Source organism: Nilaparvata lugens, chromosome 3 (assembly GCF_014356525.2).
Source record: "Nilaparvata lugens isolate BPH chromosome 3, ASM1435652v1, whole genome shotgun sequence".
NCBI classification, from domain to species: Eukaryota; Metazoa; Arthropoda; class Insecta; order Hemiptera; family Delphacidae; genus Nilaparvata; species Nilaparvata lugens.
In genome coordinates, this window is record NC_052506.1 from 50,129,087 (window position 1) to 50,155,107 (window position 26,021).

At 35.3% G+C, this 26,021-nt stretch overlaps 1 protein-coding gene across 3 annotated transcripts in view; it reads right to left on the reverse strand.

Annotated features, from left to right (window-relative positions):
* LOC111057223 (vacuolar protein-sorting-associated protein 36) overlaps window positions 1-25,260 on the reverse strand; it is a 57,543-nt gene extending 32,283 nt beyond the window's left edge. Inside the window, exons 1-3 of one of the 3 annotated variants that reach the window (XM_039423941.1) lie at window positions 24,934-25,260; window positions 23,790-23,982; window positions 20,428-20,591 (exon numbers count right to left, since the gene is read on the reverse strand). In XM_039423941.1, the coding sequence (XP_039279875.1) occupies window positions 20,428-20,591; window positions 23,790-23,982; window positions 24,934-25,029 (453 nt within the window). In that variant the 5' untranslated portion in view covers window positions 25,030-25,260. The remainder of the gene's footprint in view (window positions 1-20,427; window positions 20,592-23,789; window positions 23,983-24,933) is intronic. The other 2 variants (XM_039423940.1, XM_039423942.1) reach the window with 2 other exon arrangements.
* Between the last annotated feature and the right edge of the window lie 761 nt (window positions 25,261-26,021).

Consider the following 26,021-nt stretch of genomic DNA (forward strand, 5'->3'; position numbering starts at 1 on the left):
TCCCAAGAGCAATTTTGATTCCAGCTATTATGTCAAGAAAATACCACAACCAGTTACGAAGTTCAGCTTCAGTCATGTTAAAGTTGAAGAGGTATTTGCTGCTATTAATGGAATAGGTAACAGTAACTGCTTAGATGTATATGGCTTAAACTCTTTTATTGTGAAATTAGCTGCTAATAGGGTCTCTGAAGTATTGACACACTTATTCAATAAATGTATAGACTTTGGCATATTCCCTGACGGCCTAAAAAAAGTTAAAATGATGCCTACTCATAAGAAAGGTGACAAGTCGAAAATAGAAAATTACAGACCCATTTGCATAGTGCAGATATTTTCCAAGATATTTGAAAAGCTCCTCCACAAGCAACTAGCTGAATACTTCGAAAATAGCAAATTACTATCAAAAAATCAGTACGGATTCAGAAAAAACTTGAGTACATGCGACAATGTGTTGGATCTAGTACATGATATTATAAGTAGTTTGGAACAAAAGAGAAAAGTTAATCTAAGATCCTTTGATCTGTCACGTGCATTTGACACAGTAGAGCATGGAAAATTATGTGATAAGCTATCTTACTATGGTCTTGACAGGGCAGCAGTAAATCTCATTGACTCCTATCTCAGCAACAGGCTACAATATGTAATTGAAAATGGGGAATTCTCAAGTGGTGAGATGATAAATTTCGGGGTCCCACAGGGATCTATACTGGGACCACTTCTATTTATAATCTATATAAATGACTTGCCTAATTTTATCAATGAATGTTGTAATGATAGTCACCCATACCTTTTTGCAGATGATTTAGGACTAAGAGTTAGTGGTCTTAATGAAGCTTCAATCAACACTACAACTGAGAATTGCACAACAGCAATTGAAGATTGGTGTGCTTCTAATGCTCTATGTCTTAACAAGCTTAAAACAAAGGACCTGCAATTCACTTTCAGCAGAAAATCAGAAAAACTCAGTTCCTTCAAATTTCTAGGATACGTATGTCATTTGGCATACGGTATTCAATTGTGGGGAAATAGCTCTATGTCACCGACACTCTTCAAGCTTCAGAAGAAAGCAATAAGAATAATTTGTCATGCGCCACCACTGGCAACTTGTAAGCCCCTTTTCTTGAACTTAAAAATGTTGACTCTTCCCTCTCTATATATATTTACATGCTTGTTATATATGAGGAAGCATGTGCACAAATATACTCTGAATGCCGAGACTCACGATTACAATACAAGAAGAAGGCTAAATATAAGGATTGACTCTCACTATTGGACTACTGCTCAGAAAAATTGGCGTTACATGACTATTAAGCTGTTTAATAAATTACCATTTGAGGTTAGAATTATGGATAAAAATCATTTCAAGTCTTTTATAAAGAAAATACTGATTGAAAAGTGTTTTTACTCTATTGAAGATTATTTGAATTCTGATTTTACAATGAGTAGAGAGAGTTAGAGTGTCTTTAAGTTTGCTACTGTTACATGTTTCTTGTATCATTTGTATAATTTTAACCTTATTCTTCTGTAATTTTTTAGCTACTGTTCTGACGTTGTTATAACATTGTTAAATGTTTTCAACAATAAAGATTTTGATTTGATTTGATTTGAAAGTAGGTAAGAAACAGAGAGAGTACACCCATTGGGTAATCGAATGTTCTCCTGATATTCGACGAGAAATAATTAATAAGGGACGAATCTATGTAGATTGGACCTCTTGTCGAGTCAAAGATTACACATCAGTAACTCGTTGCTTCAAATGCTTGAAATTTGGCCACACCTGAAAATTTTGTAAAGCAGAAACCACAATCTGTGGTTTCTGTGATCAAGAGAATCACGAATACAAAACTTGCCCTAACAAATCACAGGCGCCTATATGTGCCAATTGCAAGAACAATAAAAAGGATGATAAACATAGTAAATGATACAACTTGTCCCTGCTATATTAGAGCAATTCAAAGTTTAATAGATAAAACAGACTATGGCCAATAAAATATTGTATTTAGAGCAGAGGTCAAAAACCTTTTATATCACTACACTTATTAAGAGCCAACTCGAAATTGTGTCATTCAAACAGAAATACGAAAACCTTAACATTTTGCTGGCTCATCACATATCAAAAACAATTGACTCTCATTTTTCACTACTGTTTAACAGATTAGTTTTTGGAGCCTTTTACCTTATTGTGATAAATTTATTTTTACTCTATAAATATGACGAATGATTTAATAAATAATTTTGAAAATGAAATCTCAGTTGAGTCATACAATACAATACAAGTAGATGATATTTTCAATTTCAAACCGCAAAATTATACCACTGAGCCATGTAGATTTGTGAATATTTGTCACATTAATATAAGAAGTATGAATAGAAACTTTGATAACTTAGCATATATTCTAGGGAATTGCGATACTAAATTTGATTTTATAGCACTTAGTGAAACTTGGATTAACGATAGCACAATTAATTACAGTTAGAATGATTATTCAATTCATAGTGTACCAGATAGACTGAATAAATGCGATGGAGTTTGTATTTTTACTAGGAACACATTCAATGTTGAAAACATAAATTTTCTTATACTCGAATGTAATTCTCTAATACTGAGTGTCAGTATACCTGATGAAAATATTAAATTCACAATAGTTACTATTTACCGTTCACCTTCTTCTAATTTGCAAATTTTTCTCAATAGTCTGAATGATTGCATTGATTACTTGAAACATGAAAATAGTCAAAACATAATAATCATCGTTGATACAAACATAGATATAAACAGTAACACAAACTTTGTTAATGAATATTTCAATCTTTTGTCATCAAATGGTTTTAAATGGATAAATGGATTTGAATGTATGTAGAAGACAATTCACTTACTTATCACAGAGGATAATAAATCTTGTTCCTACTCATTTTGTTGCCAATACAAGCCGGAGCAAAAAACTAAATTGCGAGATTGAGGAATGGATAAGATCAAATAAAACTGAAGAAAAAATCTTCTAAGCACCAACTGTTTCTTGTTTTTATGTTTTGTTTTTTTATCATAGAATAATAATTATTGTGTTTTACTAACTTTTATCTAATTTAATCTACAAATTTATATTTGTGTGTAACTTCCACTAATCTTTGTTCTTATTTTGGTTTAATTTCTTAGTTTATATTGAATAAATATATTACTGCAACTTAGGTCTACGCACAGGTTTTACCTTGTAGGCTACTCCTTAAACATAGATGGACATAAAAAAATATATACTGCAGTTTTGGGATAATTTTATATATTTAATAGTATTTTTCTTGTATTATTTTTAGATGTTATAATATTAGATTATTATAATTGTGTATGTTTTTTGAGAAATAAATTTGAATTTATTGATAAAATGTCTAAATATCATAAATCAGCTGTCGAGTGGATTATAAATATTGCATGCCATGACGCATGCAATTCAATATCTCAATGTAACTTGGTAAAAAATCAGCTGCTGTGTAGACTGTTAATTGCATGCCTCATTCTATGCAATTTTATGCACTATTAAATGAACTATTGATTGCGTGCAATAGCGCATGCAATTAATAACTAAAATGAAATAGTATTGTCTCTCGAACTTTCACTTCTTTGAACTCGGGCTGTCCTGTTGCCAGTATGTCTGTCTTGAAGGAGATTAGCTTTTGATGTTAGCATTTTTGATACACCAACCCCAACAGCCATTAGCCGATATCTCGCCGACACGACATACAGACAGGATTTACTCTGATGGACACTTGGACAGTATAAGAGGAGGCTGCGGTTTATAACTGCGCGAGGTCTACTGTTCACAGAACTACTAGTTATTATTCATCCTTGGAAAAACAGCTGATAATAATTATTTAGTCGTCTGTTGATCAATCCAGAGACAACAAATGGTACAGACAGCGTTGTTGGAATGCGAGCGGCCGCAGTAACATCTTCCACCCAGCAATGGTCGGCGTAGTTCCGCCTAGCGGACAGACGAAAGATCAATCCAGTCGGTTATTTGATCCCTCCAGCCAGACTCAGCCAAGCAGCTGAGACAATAGAACAATGGAGTGGCGGTCTTATTCGCGTTCATCAGCAGTTTTCTTTCTCATGATTATTTTGATTTTTGTGTTATCTATAAACTCCAGTCACCAGTAAAAAGTTTCCAGAACGAATCTGCAATCAGAATTTCTCTATCACGGAAAATAACTAAAAACCCCAGCTGTTGATCTCCCGGCAACTGTTAACAGTCATCCTGCAATGCGGCCGAAACACTTCCAAGCCAGACTCATCTCAAATGACAACAACGCCAAGCTGTGAGAAACCATCCTGCACTGCGGCGCTAGGTCTAGCTAGGTCTTGGAAGTGTTCGGCCGCATTGCAGGATGACTGAAGCCTATTGTTGCCGGAAGATCAACAGCTGGGTTTTTTCGTTATTTTTCGTGATAGAGAAATTCTGATTGCAGATTCGTTCTCTGCGACCCCAAGTTTAGCCTGAAGGCTCAGAATGTCAACAATGTTTTTAAATAATTAAAAATCATCATGAAAAGTCATTAATATGGTAGTACACCACGTTTCTGGAAACTTTTTACTGGTGACTGGAGTTTATAGGTAACACAAAAATCAAAATAATCGTGAGAAAGAAAACTGCTGATGAACGCGAATAAGACCGCCACTCCATTGTTCTATTGTCTCGGCTGCTTGGCTGAGTCTGGCTGGAGGGATCAAATAACCGACTGGATTGATCTTTCGTCTGTCCGCTAGGCGGAACTACACCGACCATTGCTGGGTGGAAGATGTTACTGCAGCCGCTCGCATTCCCACCAACGCTGCTATTATTTGCTGTCTCAGCGCCTAGTCCGAGTCAGACAAGCATCCAGCCTGCACTGCGGAGCTAGCTCAGGTGATGGAAGTGAGTGAGCGAGTTCATGTGTGTGGGACTGTGTCAAAATTGTGACTCAGCTGTTGAACTTTTGTAATCATTCAATCAGGTACTTAGTGCCGGTTGCAGAAAAGCCGGGTTATTTCCAATCCTGAATTGTTCCAGTAGATCCATCTTTTTTAAATGGTCTTCTCTGATTTGGTTCACGTGAAGTTAATCAGGATTAAAATTTAACCGGCTTTTGTGCAACTGGGCCTTTGTGAGGGAAATTTTGCATTCCTCTGGGAATTAATCTCAATTTTATGCACTATTAAATGAACTATTGATTGCGTGCAATAGCGCATGCAATTAATAACTAAAATGAAATAGTATTGTCTCTCGAACTTTCACTTCTTTGAACTCGGGCTGTCCTGTTGCCAGTATGTCTGTCTTGAAGGAGATTAGCTTTTGATGTTAGCATTTTTGATACACCAACCCCAACAGCCATTAGCCGATATCTCGCCGACACGACATACAGACAGGATTTACTCTGATGGACACTTGGACAGTATAAGTGGAGGCTGCGGTTTATAACTGCGCGAGGTCTACTGTTCACAGAACTACTAGTTATTATTCATCCTTGGAAAAACAGCTGATAATAATTATTTAGTCGTCTGTTGATCAATCCAGAGACAACAAATGGTACAGACAGCGTTGTTGGGAATGCGAGCGGCCGCAGTAACATCTTCCACCCAGCAATGGTCGGCGTAGTTCCGCCTAGCGGACAGACGAAAGATCAATCCAGTCGGTTATTTGATCCCTCCAGCCAGACTCAGCCAAGCAGCTGAGACAATAGAACAATGGAGTGGCGGTCTTATTCGCGTTCATCAGCAGTTTTCTTTCTCATGATTATTTTGATTTTTGTGTTATCTATAAACTCCAGTCACCAGTAAAAAGTTTCCAGAACGAATCTGCAATCAGAATTTCTCTATCACGGAAAATAACTAAAAACCCCAGCTGTTGATCTCCCGGCAACTGTTAACAGTCATCCTGCAATGCGGCCGAAACACTTCCAAGCCAGACTCATCTCAAATGACAACAACGCCAAGCTGTGAGAAACCATCCTGCACTGCGGCGCTAGGTCTAGCTAGGTCTTGGAAGTGTTTCGGCCGCATTGCAGGATGACTGAAGCCTATTGTTGCCGGAAGATCAACAGCTGGGTTTTTTCGTTATTTTTCGTGATAGAGAAATTCTGATTGCAGATTCGTTCTCTGCGACCCCAAGTTTAGCCTGAAGGCTCAGAATGTCAACAATGTTTTTAAATAATTAAAAATCATCATGAAAAGTCATTAATATGGTAGTACACCACGTTTCTGGAAACTTTTTACTGGTGACTGGAGTTTATAGGTAACACAAAAATCAAAATAATCGTGAGAAAGAAAACTGCTGATGAACGCGAATAAGACCGCCACTCCATTGTTCTATTGTCTCGGCTGCTTGGCTGAGCCTGGCTGGAGGGATCAAATAACCGACTGGATTGATCTTTCGTCTGTCCGCTAGGCGGAACTACACCGACCATTGCTGGGTGGAAGATGTTACTGCAGCCGCTCGCATTCCCACCAACGCTGCTATTATTTGCTGTCTCAGCGCCTAGTCCGAGTCAGACAAGCATCCAGCCTGCACTGCGGAGCTAGCTCAGGTGATGGAAGTGAGTGAGCGAGTTCATGTGTGTGGGACTGTGTCAAAATTGTGACTCAGCTGTTGAACTTTTGTAATCATTCAATCAGGTACTTAGTGCCGGTTGCAGAAAAGCCGGGTTATTTCCAATCCTGAATTGTTCCAGTAGATCCATCTTTTTTAAATGGTCTTCTCTGATTTGGTTCACGTGAAGTTAATCAGGATTAAAATTTAACCGGCTTTTGTGCAACTGGGCCTTTGTGAGGGAAATTTTTGCATTCCTCTGGGAATTAATCTCAATTTTCTGTGATTAGATAGAACTTTTCTGTATGAATGTTATTATAATTTCTTCTTTCGTACTAAATGTTTCATGCTTTTGTACCCCTGAGCGAAGCTCGGTCCCCGATATTTTCTATTTATTGATGAACAGAACACAATTTTCTAAAATGATCGTGTTTATTGACCGAACGTAGTGAGGTCTATGTTTCAACTCGATTTGCTTTTGTCTGTCTGTATTTAACGCGATTACGGTCAAACGCGTTGATAGAATTCTATGAGATTTGGCAGGAATTTTCTTTTTTCAACTGCGCGTCGATGTATACACAAGGTTTTTTGAAATTTTGCATTTTAAGGATACTATGAAAACAAAAGGAATTCCTCCATACTCTGATATCACTATATATATATCATCTACTTGGAGATAGGATCAATCAGACTATAGAATTATTCATAATCAATCAGCAGACAAGTGTATTATTCATTAATTCATATGGGATACAAATTCAAACGTGAACTGAGTTTATTAACATAAGTAAGTTTTTGATCATGGAGAAAACAAATAACAGTTTTTAAGAGTAAATTATGATTCAACTGAATCAACTAGAGCAGGTGACATCAGATACTTGTGGATGAGAAAACTGCGTGAGGTCTACTGTTCACAGAGCTACTAGTATTTTACAGCTAGCTATACGTCAGCTTATGAATTTTGAGGATGCAAAATTTTGATTTTCCACAGAATCACTCGCTCACTTTTTACTATCCACAGACGACTAAAGTCTCAGCTGTTTCAGCCAAGGATGAATTATCATTTTAATGTCGTTCAGCGAGTTTTCCAAAGGATGAGACCTAGTGCAATCGAATTTTTATATCATAAACTACTATGTTCCAAATTTCGTGAAAATCGTTTGAGCCGTTTTCGAGATCCGTTGAACATAAATACCCATCAATAAATATAACCAATTAATATAAATAACCAACAATAAAAATTTATTCAGATATACAGAAATTCCTCGCTTAATGTAATAGGATGTAGTTAACGTCTGCAAGAGATAGGACTGTGGAACAGAATAGTGGGAAACTATGATAGCGCCAGAAGTGTCTCAAACACAATAGTAGGTACTACATAAACTTTTTGAAAGTGATTTGAAAAAAAATGTTAAAACAACAGAACTGAAAGTTGTCAACCTTATCATTCTACCTCCATTTAGAGAGGCTTTTGTTTGAGCCGAATGTGAATCTATATATATATATTATATATATTATATATATATATATATATATATAATATATATATACAAATGAATGTCTGTTTGTGTGTTTGTTCCCTATAGACTTGAAAACTACTTGACATAACGGCATGAAACTTTGGAAATATGTTGTGTGAATATTGGGGATGGTTTCTGACCAGAAATTTTAATAGGGGGGCTGATAATAATTATATATTAATCCATTTTACAGACCTATGTTTTCGAAATTGCCTGCCGAGCGGCTACCGAAGAACGGAAAGATGATCATGATTCAAGATCATATTGTGATAACATGATTTAGAATCTAAAGTTACCAGCTGTAATAAACACGTAACCCCTGTGATAAATTGTGTACTGGTATTAAAACGGTAGTTTGGAGTTGAAGTGTAGTTGATTGGTACCAGCTGTAGATAATGGTTCCTTAGAAGACTTATACAAATAATTATCACTCCCCTATCATTGAGAAACTGGAAAATTTTGAAAAAAATTTATTCACCTCATGAAATAGAGTTGTTCATACTGCATTCATTAATTGTTGAAGAATGACAAAATAATTTACATTTTTTTGGATTTAGCTTAACTTATATTGATCCTAAAATGGAAGATGGAAAGAATATGGAATTCTGTGTGATTCATCGTACATCGCAGAAATCCTGGACCATCTATTGACAATCAACAACTATGAGAACATTGAGTTCATCTTTGAAACACTGATTTAACCTATCTATTTTTTTAATTCAACACTTTACTGATAGATATTACTACCAATTGATTGAGAAGAATATGTTTTCGGAAGAATGAATGCTGCATGACTAAGCACATGGGAAGTTTGTATTGAGATGCAAATGAAAATATTGATTGTCAGATAAATTTCATGATTCACCAAATAAAGTCAAGTGTGACATTCGAGATACATTGACGTTTTGGCGGTATGAAGTTTGCCGGTTGAGCTGGTTGTAAATAAAGCTTTATTATTAATAGTCGACGGTGAAAAAGACAGGCTCAATTACCAGGAATACTATAAATTCTATGAGGGACCAGTAAGCCATGAATTTTGAGTAGTTCAATCACTTCCATTATGGACACTGGATACATTATGGACAATCAATACATATGAAATATAGATACTTATATCATATAGAGGGCTATTCCGTACATGGTAATTTCAATCATAACTACAGAGCAGGAGGAACTTTGGTTTATATAAGCAGTGAGATAACGTTCAAAACAAAGACAATAGTTTTTATTTCAGCGGACTGTGTACATATATCTTGTTCATATAATAATTTTGAATTTCAGTTGTTGGCTGCTTACAGGTTGCAATCAAACTCACCCAAAATATTTCTTAACGAATTAACCTTGTACTTAGAAGAAATATTTAATATTAACGAAAACAATGAGGTCCCTTTCTTTTTCACGGGAGATATAAATATAGATCTTTTTCAGAACACCAGAATTATTGACGATTACAAATATATAATGAATAGTTTTGGATTTGAATCACTCAATACTGATTACACTCATAGGTCCCGATTTTCCAACTCTTTAATAGATCATCTTTACTTAAAATCCGGCAAAAATAGAACAAAACTGAATAAAATTAATCTAATTCCAGAAATACTACATTTAGATATAACTGATCACAGTACAATCATACTTAAAGTTGAAGGATTGAAGAGATCCAACGAAGAAGCAGATACAAATTATAAAAAAATATGCCTAATCAATTACCGGAAGTTGAATAATATTTTATCATCGATTGATTGGGATAGAGAAATACCAGCAGTATCAGTTGATGAGGGATGGGAAAATTTCATTGACATTTTAAAAAACGCTATCAAAGATTCACAAGAAAATCTTCTTTTAGAAAATAACTTGACACAGAAATATAGGTCGCCATGGATAATAGTTATCTGATCAAGCAAATAAACTTAAGAAATGAGTTATACAAGAATGTTATCAAACAACCTAATAATGACGACTTGAAACAAATATACAATACATTCAAAAATAACTTACGTAATGAACTGAGAGAAAGAAACAATATTATTATTCAAAACTGTTTAGAGAAAGCCAGGGAAACATTAGAAAGACGTGGAAAACAATTGACGCGTTAATAGGATTGAAAAAAAATAAAGAACCACTAAAACTGATTGTTGATGAGCAGGGAAATAGCATACATGATAGTAATAAAATTTCTAATTCGTTTAATTCTTATTTTCTAAATGTTGTGAATAAAATGAATGATGAATTAGAACAAACCACATTGCAAACTAGGGAAGAGTCTGCTAGAATATCAAAAATAAGGTTTCCATACAATTCTCCAACAAATTCAATTTTTCTCCACCCTACAAATCCGGAGGAAGTAGCAAGTACAATAAGAAAATTGAAAAATAAATCTTCGCCAGGTGTAGATGGGATAAGCACAAGCATGATTAAAAAAACTTACATGAATTATTTGAACAAATTAACCGATCTAATTAACCTAAGTATTGCCAAAGGAAAATTCCCAAGCATGTTCAAACACAGCGTAGTTATACCTATTCCTAAAAAGCCAAATTGTAAAAACATAGATCAGTTCCGCCCAATTTCACTTTTACCGGTTTTTTCCAAGATTTTAGAAAAAATATTCAAGATTAGACTTGAAAACTTTTATAAAATAATAACTTTTTAGTGATAACCAATATGGTTTCCGTGAAGGAAGAAGTACAGAAGCGGCAATTAAAAATCTCATTTCAAAAATAAATGACAGTTTTAGTGTAATAATAAGTGTGCAGCTCTGTTTCTTGATATATCTAAAGCATATGATGCAATTGATAAAAACATGCTTCTAAAAAAACTTGATTTATCAGGAGTAAGAGGAATTGCCAATGATTGGTTAAGATGCTACCTATCTAATAGGAGTCAAAGGGTCAGAATTAACGATACGTTGAGTGAACCCGGGGACATTACCATAGGTATTCCTCAAGGATCAGTGTTATCAAGTACTTTATTCCTGGTCTTTATTAACGATTTGACGGATGGTGACTTACAGGGAAAGATTACATCTTTTGCAGACGATACAGTTATATTTTATTCGGCCAAAACAAATCAAGAACTTAAAAATAAATTAGAAATGGATCTTAAGCACCTTAGGTGGTGGTTTTGCGAAAATAAATTAACTATCAACACAGACAAATCTAATATAATACAATTTAATCTTCAAAACACGGATCAGGAGTTAACTAGTATTTACTTCCATAAATTAGATTGTGCGCAACAGGTGAATAATTATTGTGTAACTGTGAAACTATAAAACAAGCACGTACAGTTAAATATCTGGGCCTCATATTGGATAGTAGGCTCACTTGGTCAGATCATGTACAGAAGATAAAAAATGAGTTATTTGTATACATAAGGAAGTTCTATTACCTCAGACAGTTATGTCCAAAAGAAGTATTGTTACAATTATACCATGCAATTATTGGTTCTAGAATAAATTATGGAATAATATGCTATGGGAGTGCATACAATGTTCATATTAAACCTGTGATTACTGGTCAGAAACATATATTAAAAATAATTTGTAATAAACCTAAACAATATAGTTCAATTATGCTCTTCAGAGAACTGTCAATATTATCAGTGAGACATTCTTTTCTATTCAAAGCATTGCTGGATTTAGCTGAAAATAATTTCGATATTCAACAGATGAGAGAAAGAATAAACCTCAGGAATTCACAGGACATTAACCTCCCAAAACCAAGATTAGAACATTCCAGACGACACTTCAAATACATAGCTATAAAAATATTCAATTCACTTCCAGTAACAACAAGGAAAATAACGTCACGTCAGTTATTTAGAAAATAAATCAAGAAATTCATTTTACAACTAGACAACCCGAATGATTTTTTTACTAAATTAATATAGGTCTAAATTTAGTATAATTTAAGGTCCGTTGTCACTGGTGCGGCTGGAACGATAATCGTTGAACTACAGTCGTTGGACGATAATCGTAGAGCGCCTGCTGTACATTGTCTTGAATGGCGCCGTTGTCACTGACGCGACTGTCAACAGAGTCGCTGACTGCAATCGTACGGGTCTGCTGCTGGAGCAGTCATAATCGCAGTCGTTGGCCGATTTTCGAGGAGTGCACATGTGAGTTTGATAGAGTGCGTGTCATCATTGTGCAATGTCATCCAAAACAGCTCTTTTAACATTAAAATTTACTTTAAATTAACATTAAACTTCATGAGTTAGTTTATTGAGACTTAATTTGATTTAAAGAGACTAAGTGTATTTGATAATAATTATCAAATAATAATTAATTATCAAAAAATAATAATTATTTTATTGGAGTTTATATCTCACATCAGGTTTATTTTTCTTCTAATTACTTCTACTTATCATTTTGAACACCAGAACAGAACTTATGCGTCTGCTTGTTTATTCTTGTGTTAATAAAATTGTGTTATTTTCAAAATGAGCAATCTCAGTTAATGAATTTACTTTCCCTTGTTCAACCTTCCCTCCTTTGCTGGTCCCATACATCATGAAATATTCTTGAATTTCAGTTGTATTAGGTAATCATTGCAATCAAATAATCCAACATGATGCGGCTGGGTTTTTATATGCAAAGATGTATTTAAACCTAACCGAAACATAAAACCTTTATACTCTCACTCCTTAAACAAAAGCTCTACTTGAACCTTTTCCTATTACAATATATGGGTTTTTATAATCATTCTAAAAAATCATTGCTTTACAAAAATTAAATAAGAATAAAAAATATATCCTACCTTAACGTAAGAGCTAAATTCTCATCTCCTGTGATTGTATATGGAATGTAGTTTGAAGACAACTTTTTTAAGGTCCTCATTGATTAAACTAGACACAAACTGAAACTGAACTTTGGAAAGTCTAAAGAACTCAGAAAACATTCTCTCATCAGCTTGCAAATGATTGTTTATTAATATTTTGAAGTAACCTTTTTTCTGTTCTCTTTGTGAATATATTATGTGTGTTAAGTCGTGGTACACTTAACATTTCTAAAATATCTTCATCTTCTAAATCTTCAACTAACAAATAACTCAGTAGCCGTTTCTTTAAACTCATCATTCAGTACTTCACTTAGCAACAGTCAAACCTCAACTGAACTAATGTTTATTAATCGCATCAGTGACAATGACCACTGCAACGATCATCGCCGAGCGATGATCGTCCACCGATAATCGTTCAACGACTATCGTTCCAGCCGCACCAGTGACAACGGAGCCTTACACATTACACGACATGAACACTGCAACAATCAAAGATCATTGAACTCACAAATCCCGTCCGGTATGCGTAAACAGTAAGACAGTATCAAATTTCAATCACTGTATCTTTCTTCAAAACGCATTCATTTATGGTATAATTACATCAGCACTTTGAAAAAAAAACGAAACGTTAACTATGAATAAAATTGAACTAAATATGAAAAAAAACAGCAACCACTCCGTACATAGTTTTAAGTTTTATGTAAGTGTGTGTGTGTGTGTGTGTGTGTGTGTGTGTGGTGTGTGTGTGTGTGTGTGTGTGTGTGTGTGTGTGTGTGTTGTGTGTGTGTGTGTGTTTGTGCGCATGTGTGAATGTGTGTGCGTATGAATGTGTGCGCATATGTGAATGTGTGTGCGTATGAATGTGTGCAAGAATGATTATAAATATTGACATATTGATTTATTTCAATATAATACCATATTCAATTATTATGTTCTTCATGATATAATATTTAAATTTGTATATAAATATTTTATTATATATATTCAAGTGTCCCCACACAGGGTAGCCTATAGGGAACACATATTAGAAATTAGGAAACAATATTGTATTTGATTTTTGGAATGCATTTGATTGTATAATTATTATTTTTTTTTTTTTGAATAAAGAATTTTTGAAGATTTTTTTTTTTTGAAAGATATGAAATTTATTAGCTACAGAATAAGAAACTTTTGATTGCAGTGACCCCGACTACTACAATATGAATAACCATTTGGATCAATATAAGGAATAACTCACATCTCTCATCAACTCGTACTTTTTATTCACAAAATATATTAACAATATATATATATATAATATATATATATATATATATATATATATATATATATATATAAGTTATATTGAATGAACTCACGGCTATAGTTTGTGTAAAATAAGTTGAGACTTGGCCTTCCATCCGAAGAAATTACAGGGTTGCCAAATTGTTAAAAATTGCAACTTTTTCAAATTTCTAATTTGTGAGAAACTTTCTCGCTTTCACCACCTACTAATCTTTTGAAACAGAAAAGTTTCTAGCATGTCGAAAATGTCATGTAGTCTGCTCGAAATGTCTCGACATTGACGAACATAATCATTAATTAAAAAATAACTATAAGTCCGATAAAAATGATCCAGACACCAATTAATAGGAAGGAGACATTCTCCCGTTTATTTGATATAAAATTATTACGCATTACGACGCCCCATGATTCTGAGAGAAGTGATATTTAAAAGAAAACAAATCTTTGCGATGTTTCCAATTTTATTATGAATGTTGAATTTCCTTTTAATCCTTCAAGCCTGAGGCTTTTTTAGTACTACTAGGATATCGGGGATGATATTCTACATCCAATTCTGATGTAATTTCTTCGGATGGAGGGCCAAGTCTCAACTTATTTTACACAAACTATAGTACTCAAGTTTGTCTTTTTCTGGCCGTGCTACAAATAAATATAGGAATATGTTTGACATTTTGTTTTTGTAATCTTGTTGTCTATTAAGAAAGTTTTCAATGTGATTATTGATGGCAATAAAATTTGAATTTGAAAAAAGAATTATCAACAAACTCCTAACCAAAGGAAATCTTTGTGCTCTGTTCTAATCGGAATGTATGAGACTCCGTAATATACAGCTGATAGAAGGCGCAAACCGAACTGGCCAAGCTTACAACAATGGAACACACACGTGGCAGATCATCTTGTCAAACGGTAAACGTTTGTCAGCCAAACAACACAACAGAAGAAGACACTTTAGAAGCAGAGGAGAACATCTTACAGCCAAATCAAGAAATAATGCGAGTCACATTAGAAGAGGTGAGAAGAGAAATAATAAATCTGAATAACAAAAAGAACCCCTGGATTCGAAATGATAACTGGCTTAGTCCTCAAGCACCTACAGTACCAATAAAAGCAATAGTAAAATTAACACACATTTTGAATGCCTCTTTCAGACTCAAATTTGTACCAGGAATATGGAAAGTAGCAGAGGTTATAATGCTACTGAAGCCAGGTAAAGAGCCACATGGAGTATCATCATATAGGCCAATATCATTGTTACCTGTGCTAGCCAAGTTGTTTGAAGGATTTTACTGAGTAGGCTAACACCAATAATTGAGAGACAGCACATAATTTAGCTTCAGAGTGAAACACTCAACCATAGGCCAAGTGCATGGGATTGTGAATGTAATAGAGAAGTGCCTAGAAGAGAAAAAAGTTTGTTCAGCAGCTTTCCTTGATATAGGAGTCAGGCATGAAAATTCATATTCTGATTTGAAGGAAATAAAAGCAGGAGTTCCTCAAGGAAGTGTTCTAGGACCATTTCTCTACCTACTCTATACCAGCGATATTCCCAGCCATGATGAGAATACTACAGCAACATTTGCAGACGATACAGCCATAGTATCAGTGGACAGTAATATTCATATTGCAACAGAAAAACTACAGAGATCCATTAACAAAATTGAAGATTGGACTAGAAAGCGGAGGATGAAACTAAATGAAGCAAAGTCGATTCACATCAACTCCACCAATAAGAAGAACCTGCCCATACCAATAACAATTAACAACCAAGTTGTACCATATGCTAATGATTCCAAGTATCTAGGTAAGACCTTGGACGCAAAGCTACGCTGGAAGGCCCATGTCAAGAAGAAGAGAGAAGAGCTTGGAATCAAAAATAAGAAGCTGTATTGGCTGATAGGAAGGAACTCCATCCTTTCAATCCGAAACAAAGTACTTCTGTACTAACAGATATTAAAGCCAGTATGGACGTATGGTATACAACTTTGGGCAGCATCAATGTCATACAACGATTCCAGAACAAGGTGCTGAGGAACATTGTGGATGCTCCTTGGTATGTCAGGAACAGCGATCTTCATAGAAACCTGCACGTCGACCTGGTGTCCACCGAGATCCAGAGGCATGCGGAGAGGCACGAGGGGCAACTCCACCAACACGACAACGTTGAGGCAATCCAGCTGCTAGACAATGGAGGGTTGGTCCGGAGGCTCAAAAGGAGAAGACCGTATGAATAAGTGTAGTGCTTGTTCCATTAGTGTCAAGTGAAAGAGCAGAGCAGTGATTGAGTACGGCTTCTATAGTACAGTCAACAAGTGTACATAAAAATTTCAAGTAGTATGTTAGGGTAGAAAAAATTAGCTCATTAGTCTCCAGACTAGATAGCTATTAATAGTATTGACAATAAAAAAAAATAAAAAAAACGTGGCAAGCTCGCGCTCGATCAACGCAAAATTAATTTGATCAGCTGATTGATAAGATTATTTTAAGCTTTCCAACGATTACAAAATATGTTAGAATATGATGTGTCAATTATCTCAGTTCCATATGGCGTTCACCTTACCATGTTCATAAGCTTACTTAATGGGATCCTTTTTCATCCTTTGAAACCCTTAGAGGCAAAGTATCTCAAAATCCGTTCTTAGTGTGCGTCTAGCCAGGCCCGGCCCCAGGGGTGGGCGGACCGGGCGGCCACACAGGGCGGCAGATTTTTTGGGGGCGGCAAATTTTAAGGAACGGAACATTTTTAAATGCAAATAAAAATAAATTCAATGTGAATAGTAAAATTTTATAAGAAGCTTTTCCAAACTCAAGCTAATGAAGACATATATCTAAGATCAACAATGTCCCAGGAACATCTGAGTGGTCTAGCGAACATTAATAGTTCAGTCCCTAGATCTTGAAGAACTGGAGAAGGAATTTTTCCATGCAAAGGTCAGACGAGTTCTACTTAATTGAACAAGTGTGTTGAACAAACTCGTGTTGTAGCAATTGTAGTTTTGATTACTTGGCAAGTTAAATAGGCCCAATACTCTGTTGCAGTCTCTTGATTTGGAACTACCGTCTTAATAATGTTTTCTTATTGTGTACCGTATCTGTTCCGAACATAAAAACAGTTTAATCAGATATTTTGTGTTACTGTTAATCAAAGACTATAGAATGAGAAGTTTGGAACACAATTTTCAACTCCACAGCTCTTTTAAGGATAGTAAGAGGATTAACATATCAAAAGTCCTCACCCCTACATCATGTGCTAAAGGAGTGGAGGTGGATTGAAAGTACCATTTTTTAATTTTTCTCATATATCTCTGAAACTATGCATCTTATGAACATTTGTAAACTGTACAAAATTGAAGCTCACAAAATTACCAACAAGTTTTGTTCTCTACATTTTCTTCATATATCTCATAGTTTCTGAGATATCCGCTCTTGAAGGTGAGACATATTTTGAAAAAACACTTCTGCCTCCATTTTTTTTCATATTTTCGGCCTTATAATTTTTGAACGATTGATGAGAAAAATCCGTGCTGATTATAAGCTGACGGAGCATCTAATTATCTTCAATTTGATGTATATTTTCACTATTTTACGCATTTCCCTACAACTGTTGCAGCAGTTTTAGTGTTGAGAGTGAAATTTTCTGTTCAGCAACAATAGATCAGTTGACAATGAAATTTGAAGGGAATGTTTGGAACTCAATTTTAGACTTTGCAGCTCTGTTGACACTAGTTTGGAGGTGAGCATATCAAAAATCCCAACCCCTACATCATGTGCTAAAGGGATGAGGGTGGTTTGAAAGTTGCATTTTCCACTTTTACTTACATGCTTATATCTTGGAAAGAATGAGTTCTATTGACATAATCATCCACATAAAAATGAAGCTCAATGAATTTCCTACAAGTTTTGTTTTGTAGAGGTTTTCAATAAATATGATACTAACTTTTCGAGATATATATGTTCTAAAGTGATTCTTTCTCAAAAACCCAGTTTTTCTTCCATTTTTCGCTCTTTCAAGTCTTTTAACTTCTCAACAATTGATGAAAAAAGAATGTGCTAATTACGAGATTTTAGAGCATTAAATTATCTTCCATTTCATGTATAATTCGACTATTCCAAGCATTCCTATACGACTGTTGCAGTAGTTTTAGTTTTGAATGTCTTGTTTGGTAGGAAGTTTAGAAACTCCCCCTGTGTTCAGTTCCGCAGACGTTCCAATACGTCTGGTACCAATAAGTCCCAGGTACTCAATATGGATGTTCATACTGAAGCACACTCCAATTTATGATCACAGAATAGTGTGATATTCGAAAAAAGTCACTTGTTGCAAATCTTGATATTTGACTCTCAAACCTAAAACTGCTGGAACAGTCATAATAAATTATTGGAATGCGTGATATAGTCGAATTATACATGAAATGAATGATAATTTAATGCTCTACAATCTCGTAGTAAGCACATTCTTTTTCCATCAATTGTTGGAACGTTATAAGAATTGAAAAAACGAAAAATGGAAAAAACTGGGTTTTTGAAAATGCATCACTTTAGAACATATATATCTCAAAAAGTATCAGATTTATCGAAATCCTCTACCAAACAAAACTTCCACTCTCAACACTAAAACTGCTGCAACAGTCGTAGGTAAATGCGTAAAATAGTGAAAATATACATCAAATTGAAGATAATTTGATGCTCCGTCAGCTTATAATCAGCACGGATTTTTTTCATCAATCATTCAAAAATTATATGGCCGAAAAGATGAAAAAATTGGAGGTAGAAGTGTTTTTTTCAAAAAATGTCTCACCTTCAAGAGCGGATATCTCAGAAACTATAAGAGATATGAAAAAGTGTAGAGAACAAAACTTGTTGGTAATTTTGTGAGCTTCAATTTTGTACAGTGTACAAATGTTCATAAGATGCATAGTTTCCGAGATATATGAGAAAAATTAAAAAATGGTACTTTCAAACCACCCCCACCCCTTTGGCACATGGGGTAAGGGTGAGGACTTTTGATATGTTAATCCTCTTACTATCCTTAAAAGAGCTGTAGAGTTGAAAATTGTGTTCCAAAATGTTCCCTCCATACCTTTATTCAATCATTCGTTGCCTGCACTTATTCCTCAATATTTATATTTATCAAATATTTGTTTAAATGTCATTTTTAACTTGAAAAGCTGATAACCTTCGGGCAAATTTTTAAGTAAACAATTATAAGACGGGATACCTGGTGGTGGGGGGGCGGCGTTTGCCGATTTCGCCCAGGGCGGCAAAGTCCCTAGGGCCGTGCCTGCGTCTAGCATGTTTGAAGAATATTTGTGCAAATTTTTAAATCTGTAGGCCAATATTAGTTTGAGCTGAAGTGTGATTTTACATCAAAATTTTCGAAAAATGCCCTCTCCTGAACCCCCCTGTGCTCCTGATCGGTTTTTTTTTTTGCATAGATCTAATTTTTTTCTGTAGCTGAACAAAAATGTTCCCCATGACTTTGCTGTGCAGTGAGCGGTTGAAAAGTACACAATTTTTGGGGGGCCCAGCTCCCTCAGGGGGGCAAATTTCTGAAAATCCTTTCTTAGTGGATGTTTTGAGGCTACCATAAGCAATTGTGCAAAATTTCAAGTTTTTAGGCTCAGTAGTTTGGGCTGTGGTGTGATTTCAGTCTGTCGGGGCTTAGCCTTTTATAGATATAGATGAATAAATTATTGATGATAGAGGTATCAGAATACACCTAAAGCTAGACATAAACATTCTGAATAGAGTATTACGAGTTACAATAGATTAATTTTATCAAAAAAACTCATGAAAATCTGGAAAACTGAGTCGCTCGAAAGCTCATACTGATGTGCCTAATAAACGCGTTTGAACTTTCTGTCGCGTTTTCGCTCGTACAAAACTCTGGGCCTCTTATGGAGCGGACTATACGAGACTTATTCCTCTCATATAGCCTGCCCCATAATAGAACGCACATTCATTGACGAGCGAAAACGAGACCGAAAAATTTGGACACGGTCCATAAAGTCCGGTCCTAAAAACGTTGGATCTATGTATGATATGGTTCAATAAAGTCTCTTCAAAACAAATAATTATATTATTTCCATGCATGATCGATTCCCAGAGTTTTGAAACATTCACTAATATAAAATATTATTTCACAATTTTTCATCAGGCTTATGCAAAGAAATGCGTTTTCTTTTCTTTAGGACAGTATTTAAAATCTACTATGATGGATAATATTCAGACATGATAAAAGATTGTCGATATTGATGAATATAATGACAAGTTGAGCTTTCCAAATACCTGGGCATTTTGAGATGTGGAAGCCTGAGGTGAGGATCGCATTCTCTGCCATGCTCGAGCTGCTATTGCTTCATTCAGAGATATCAAGAAGTGACTATCCAGATCATCTTTGAAAGAGAGTTTTATAAAAGTATTTGAATTATATAATGGACTTAGCCCTTTCCCTGTAAAAAAAAGAATAATTTTATTCTTTAGCTGTAAAAACGATTAATGAATGAGTAATATATTCTATTATATTATACCCTTATAAGTCCTTACACTCCCTTTTTCACTAGCAAATACTACAATAATTACAGTTATTCCAAACTTATGCCAAGACCAAGAGGGTTATGTAACATTAATTATTTATTGTTTGAAATAATCCAAAATAGCTTACAATCTTACAATTGACACGCAAAGCAGACGGAGACTGTTGCATTGTTGTGGCAGACTTGAGCCGCATGCCTTGGCATACACTGCAACTAACCCCCAGCGGTGTCCTATCACTAGAACTGCCATATCACATTTAATGTTGGTCCAATCGATAGGTAATAAAATTTACTAAAAAATGTTATACTTGTAATTTTTTACTCAAACCAACGGTTTCTGAGGTGTTTAACCATTATTTAGGGGAAAAATGATAAGTGAAAAAAGCAAAATGGTCGCTGTGTGAGTAACTGAAGACTTCCGGACAATTTAAATATGATATTCATATACGTTTCTTATCCAGAAACAATGCCATAGACCCTAGAGTATTGGTAGGGAGTCGTAATCACCCTGTATTTAGCTTTTTCAATGATTTTTATCATCTCTGTTCAACTTACGAGGGTTATCTCTAAAGTAAAGACCGTTTTGTTGTAAAAAAAAATTATTAAAAAAATATGTTCGAACAAAGTGATACAGAATGAAATAAACAACTTACATTAGTGCTCTACATAGTCGCCATATGAATTGAGACATTCGTCATAGCGATTCACCAGCTTTAATATACCCTTGTCGCATTCTTCTGCTGCCAGTTCATTTAGCCATCGATTCACGGCATCTTTAAGTTCGTCATCACCCGTGAATTGCTTACCTCCCAAAACTTCTTTCAATTTGCCAAACAAATGGTAATCTGAAGGTGCTAAATCTGGACTGTATGGTGGGTGACTGAAAATTTCCCATCCAAATCTGTTCAGTAAATCGAGCGTCTTACCAGCCACATGTGGGCGAGCATTATCGTGCAACAGTATGATGCCGTCGGTAAGTTGTCCGCGGCGGCGATTCTGAATGGCAAGCCGTAACTTGAAGAGTGTTTCACAGTAATATTCTGCATTTACAGTCGTTCCGCGTGGCGTAAAGTCAATCAATATAATGCCAAATCGATCCCAAAATACCGTGTCCATCAATTTCCTTCCAAACGGCAGTGGCTTGATCTTTTTTGGTTTCATTGATGACTGAGGATGACGCCATTCACATGACTGCCGTTTTCTTTCTGGCGTATAATAAGAAATCCAGGTTTCATCACCGGTAACTATTGAATTAAGGAATTCACCATTTTCTTTGTAGCGCATTAGGAATTCCAAAGCAGATCCCATTCGGATTTGTTTGTGACGTTCCGATAACGCGTACGGCACCCAACGCGCACAAACTTTTCTGAAGCCTAAATGGTCATGCACAATGCGACCAATAACAGCTCTTGAAACACCAGGGAAAATACCGGTCAATTCAGATATTGTCACGCGACGATTGTTTTTAATTTCTTCATCGACCTTTTTCAACAAGTCCTCGTTGATTATTGAGGGCCTCCCGGAACGTTCTTCATCATGCACGTTAACTCTCTTATTTCTAAACCTTTCACACCATTTTCGAACGTTTCTTTCATTCATTACATTTTCACCGTACACTGTAACCAACTGCCTATGAATTTCGACCGGTTTAACGTTTTGATGGTTTAAAAAACGTATCACTCCACGAATTTCACAATCGGCGGCAACATCAATTGTCTCATTCATTTCTAAACGCTATAACTGAAACGTAAGTAAAGATAGAACAACGCGACAAATGGCAGACAACAATGCAGTGTGTATATTACGAGACTGGATTCAGCCGACACAGGTTAGCCAACCTCACGGCTAGAAATTTCCCAACGGTCTTTACTTTAGAGATAACCTCTCGTAATTAAAAGTTGCATGTTTCATAGTTTACAATACAACAGTTCTTGAGCGAGTTCTACAACCTGGGGGGTCACTGGTATATTTATAACTAAAAATGATAAATCTACAATTTTAATTGAACGAGCGTCATCAAGTTCTTATTTTTGACTTACTGAAGGCCAAAGTCGTTCGTCTGTTTGTATGTTCTACAATAACTCTCTTTTTACAGGTCTGGTTCGTTGGAAAGCAATATCGACTCACTCCTTCTTCCTTTTTCAGGATATAACAAATAACATTGAAAGTGCATAAAAAATTTATCTTGTGGTTTATCATTCAGTCAGCTGAAGAATTCGATACATGTCATTACAACAGTTTTTCTATTCATTCATTCATTCATTCGTAATATCAGCTGAGGCTATTTGAAAGTTATCACACAGACAGACCATGCGCTGACATATGATTTCAGCAGGTTAATATACAACATAAGGTAATTTACAACTTTTACATAAAAAATCTGGTGTGGCGCATTTTTCCTTGCCGTTATGAAAATTGATCACCTGACGCTAGAGTTTACGTGCATCTCAAATCTACTATTCAAAGACCTAAGCCAGCTGGTGACAGGACAATAACGCTGGAGACACACGAGGTCTGCTGTCTCTTTATAGTGAATGATTTAATAGAACAGTTGCCAACAGTTTGCAATTGAATAATCACATTTTCTCGAATTTCAAGCTTATTTTCAATTTTAGGTGAAAATGTTACTGAACATATTGTAGAGATTTTCATGCTCAATCTTTTCCACTTGAAATTTTTTGTTTAAATTGTATATGGAGCCTGATAATAATTGGGAATCTAACACACACACACACACAAAAAAAACACTTTTTTGGATTCAGGGGACCTTGAAACGTATAGAAATTTAGAAATTGGGGTACCTTAATTTTTTCCGGTAAGCAATACTTTCCTTACCTATGGTAATATGGCAAGGGAAGTAGCAAACTGATACGGAGTGAGATATCAATGTGCGGTTTCCGCCATTCATTTTCTCTTAGATCTCTGTGTCGAAATCATGTATCACATGACCACATTCTCATTTGAAAAAATAAATTCGGATTCATTTGAGGGACAAAGTTCATTTTATAATTAATAGTTGAGGGTTTCAAAGATTACAATACAGCAGTTCTTGAGCGAGTTCTCCACCCCAGAGAGTCACTAGTATTAGATATTTGAGTAATAAGTTATACGTACCTGTTTCGGGTTCAGCTAAATGTATTATAAGCTTTTTCGACTTGGAGAAAAATGTTTCTGACTGCTGCTCTTCAACAAATACTATGTAAGACAACGAGAGACTCAAGCACTTGAGACACTTGGATATGTCACCTGGTTCACCCCACAACAGTCTATAGTTTGTCAAAACTAGTTCACCTCCTTGAAATGAAGTCTGGAAGGGAAAATCAAATACATGAATGTACCCTATACCTTCTTCATCCATTGCCCACACTTGTGAGAACGATGGCGTCATTTCACAATAAAAGTCAAAAACAACAAAAACACTAATTTATCAAGATTGCAGTGATCAAGATAAAGCACATTTAGTTAGCATCCAAGGCCTTGCTCTTTGACTTACTGGCAAGTTAGCCAGATAGTATTTGAGACAGGTTATCGTTTAAAAATTACTGTACATCATAATAAGCCCTGGCTCTCAAAAAACCCGTCACAACCCTCTCGAACTTGCTTATATCCAGCTGCTTCACTCCTGCAGGTAGCCTGTTGAAGTAGCGGAGAGCTGCACTCCTGTAGCACACTCGCGATCTTTAGAGGCGCACCCTGGGTATGTCAAACAGCACTTGCTGCCTGGTGTTATGGTGATATACATCAGTCCGAATCAACAAATTTTGTTGACTCTTCTTGTTATACATGAGGCAGAGAAGAAGGAAGTGGCTGACTAATGTTAGGATACTTAGCCTAACAAAAATGGGCTTGCAATGTGCATGATTTTCGCTTGCAGTTATAATACTACCAGCCCGTTTTTGCAGCTTAAAAATATTCACAATCTTGGCTGAATAACCTCACATGAGTAGAACATAGGAGATATGGCAGTGGAAAAGTGCATGATACACCATGACCAGATAGTATGTCTCTGTCATATCATGTATAAGTGATATGACTGTCATATCATGTATAAGTGAAATGCATTTTACATTCCTTAATCAAAACGTAAGTTGATTTGAAACACTTGTCGTGATTGAAACATTGATTTATCAACGTACCAAGCCGAGATGTGCATTATAGCCACTGTATCTCTGCTGGAATAAGACATGAAATTCATACAATACCGTCAAAATAAAATATTTCAAAAAAATCGCCATTGAAATCAAAACAAAAGACAAACCTTCAAATCACCATCGTATAACTTTACTCCTTTTTCAGTCTTCAAAAATGTCTCATTTTCCTCCAGCTTAAAATTGCAATAATCAAACCTATCCATATTGTATCGCAAACTTCATAGAAATACAGTGATGAGGAAATTCAAGAATTTGACTTTTGTATTGATTTTAAATAAAACAATAATTACAATAAAACTAATCAAAATTCAGATGATTAATAAATTTAATACGGTAACTATTCTGTCTGAGAGTAACTTACAGGTTATGTATATGGTTATGTTCTTAGATCAGTGTTATAGAATAGACACGCTGGGAAGTGTAGCCTCTGAGCCAACATCTACTGCCATATCGCCAAATCATGACGTCATCATTGGATAGAAAACTTTCAGATTGTGAATTGTTATTATTCATTAAAATGGAGAACTCCCGCTACGCTTTCGCTGAAATAGACACCATCTGCTATGGAAAACACAGTGAACTCTATACTAACTACTCTGTTAGTATACAGTTCAGTGGGAAAACAATGTAAACAAACTCTACAGAAAAGTTTTCTATCTGATGCTGACGTCACGATTTGGAGATATGGCAGTAGATTGGCTACTTCAACTTTCAGTATGAATATACAATGGGCCTTGTCTATTCTATAACTGGTCTAAGGTTATGTTATGAAGTTTTGATACTGCATGGTGCCAGTGTTGCTTGTTGGTAGATTAGCTGGGGATGGTCAAGCGGGTCGATGACAATCTGGATCTATTACTTTTCTACACTATAGTGGGGTTCACGTTATAATGGCAAAGGATAAAGATATTTTTATAGGTGAAATCATTACAGCATAAATCATTCAGAATAAAACTGGATTAGAAATGGAGTTAGATCCAGAAGATTAGAAGACAGTTAGATTAGACTGTTAATTGCATGCCTCATTCTATGCAATTTTTATGCACTATTATATGAACTATTGATTGCGTGCAATTAATAACTAAAATAGCATAGTATTGTCTCTCGAACTTTTTCTTCTTTGAGCTCGACCTTTCCTGTTGCCAGTATGTCTTGATGGAGATTAGCTTTTGTTGTTAGCATTTTTGAGTCACCA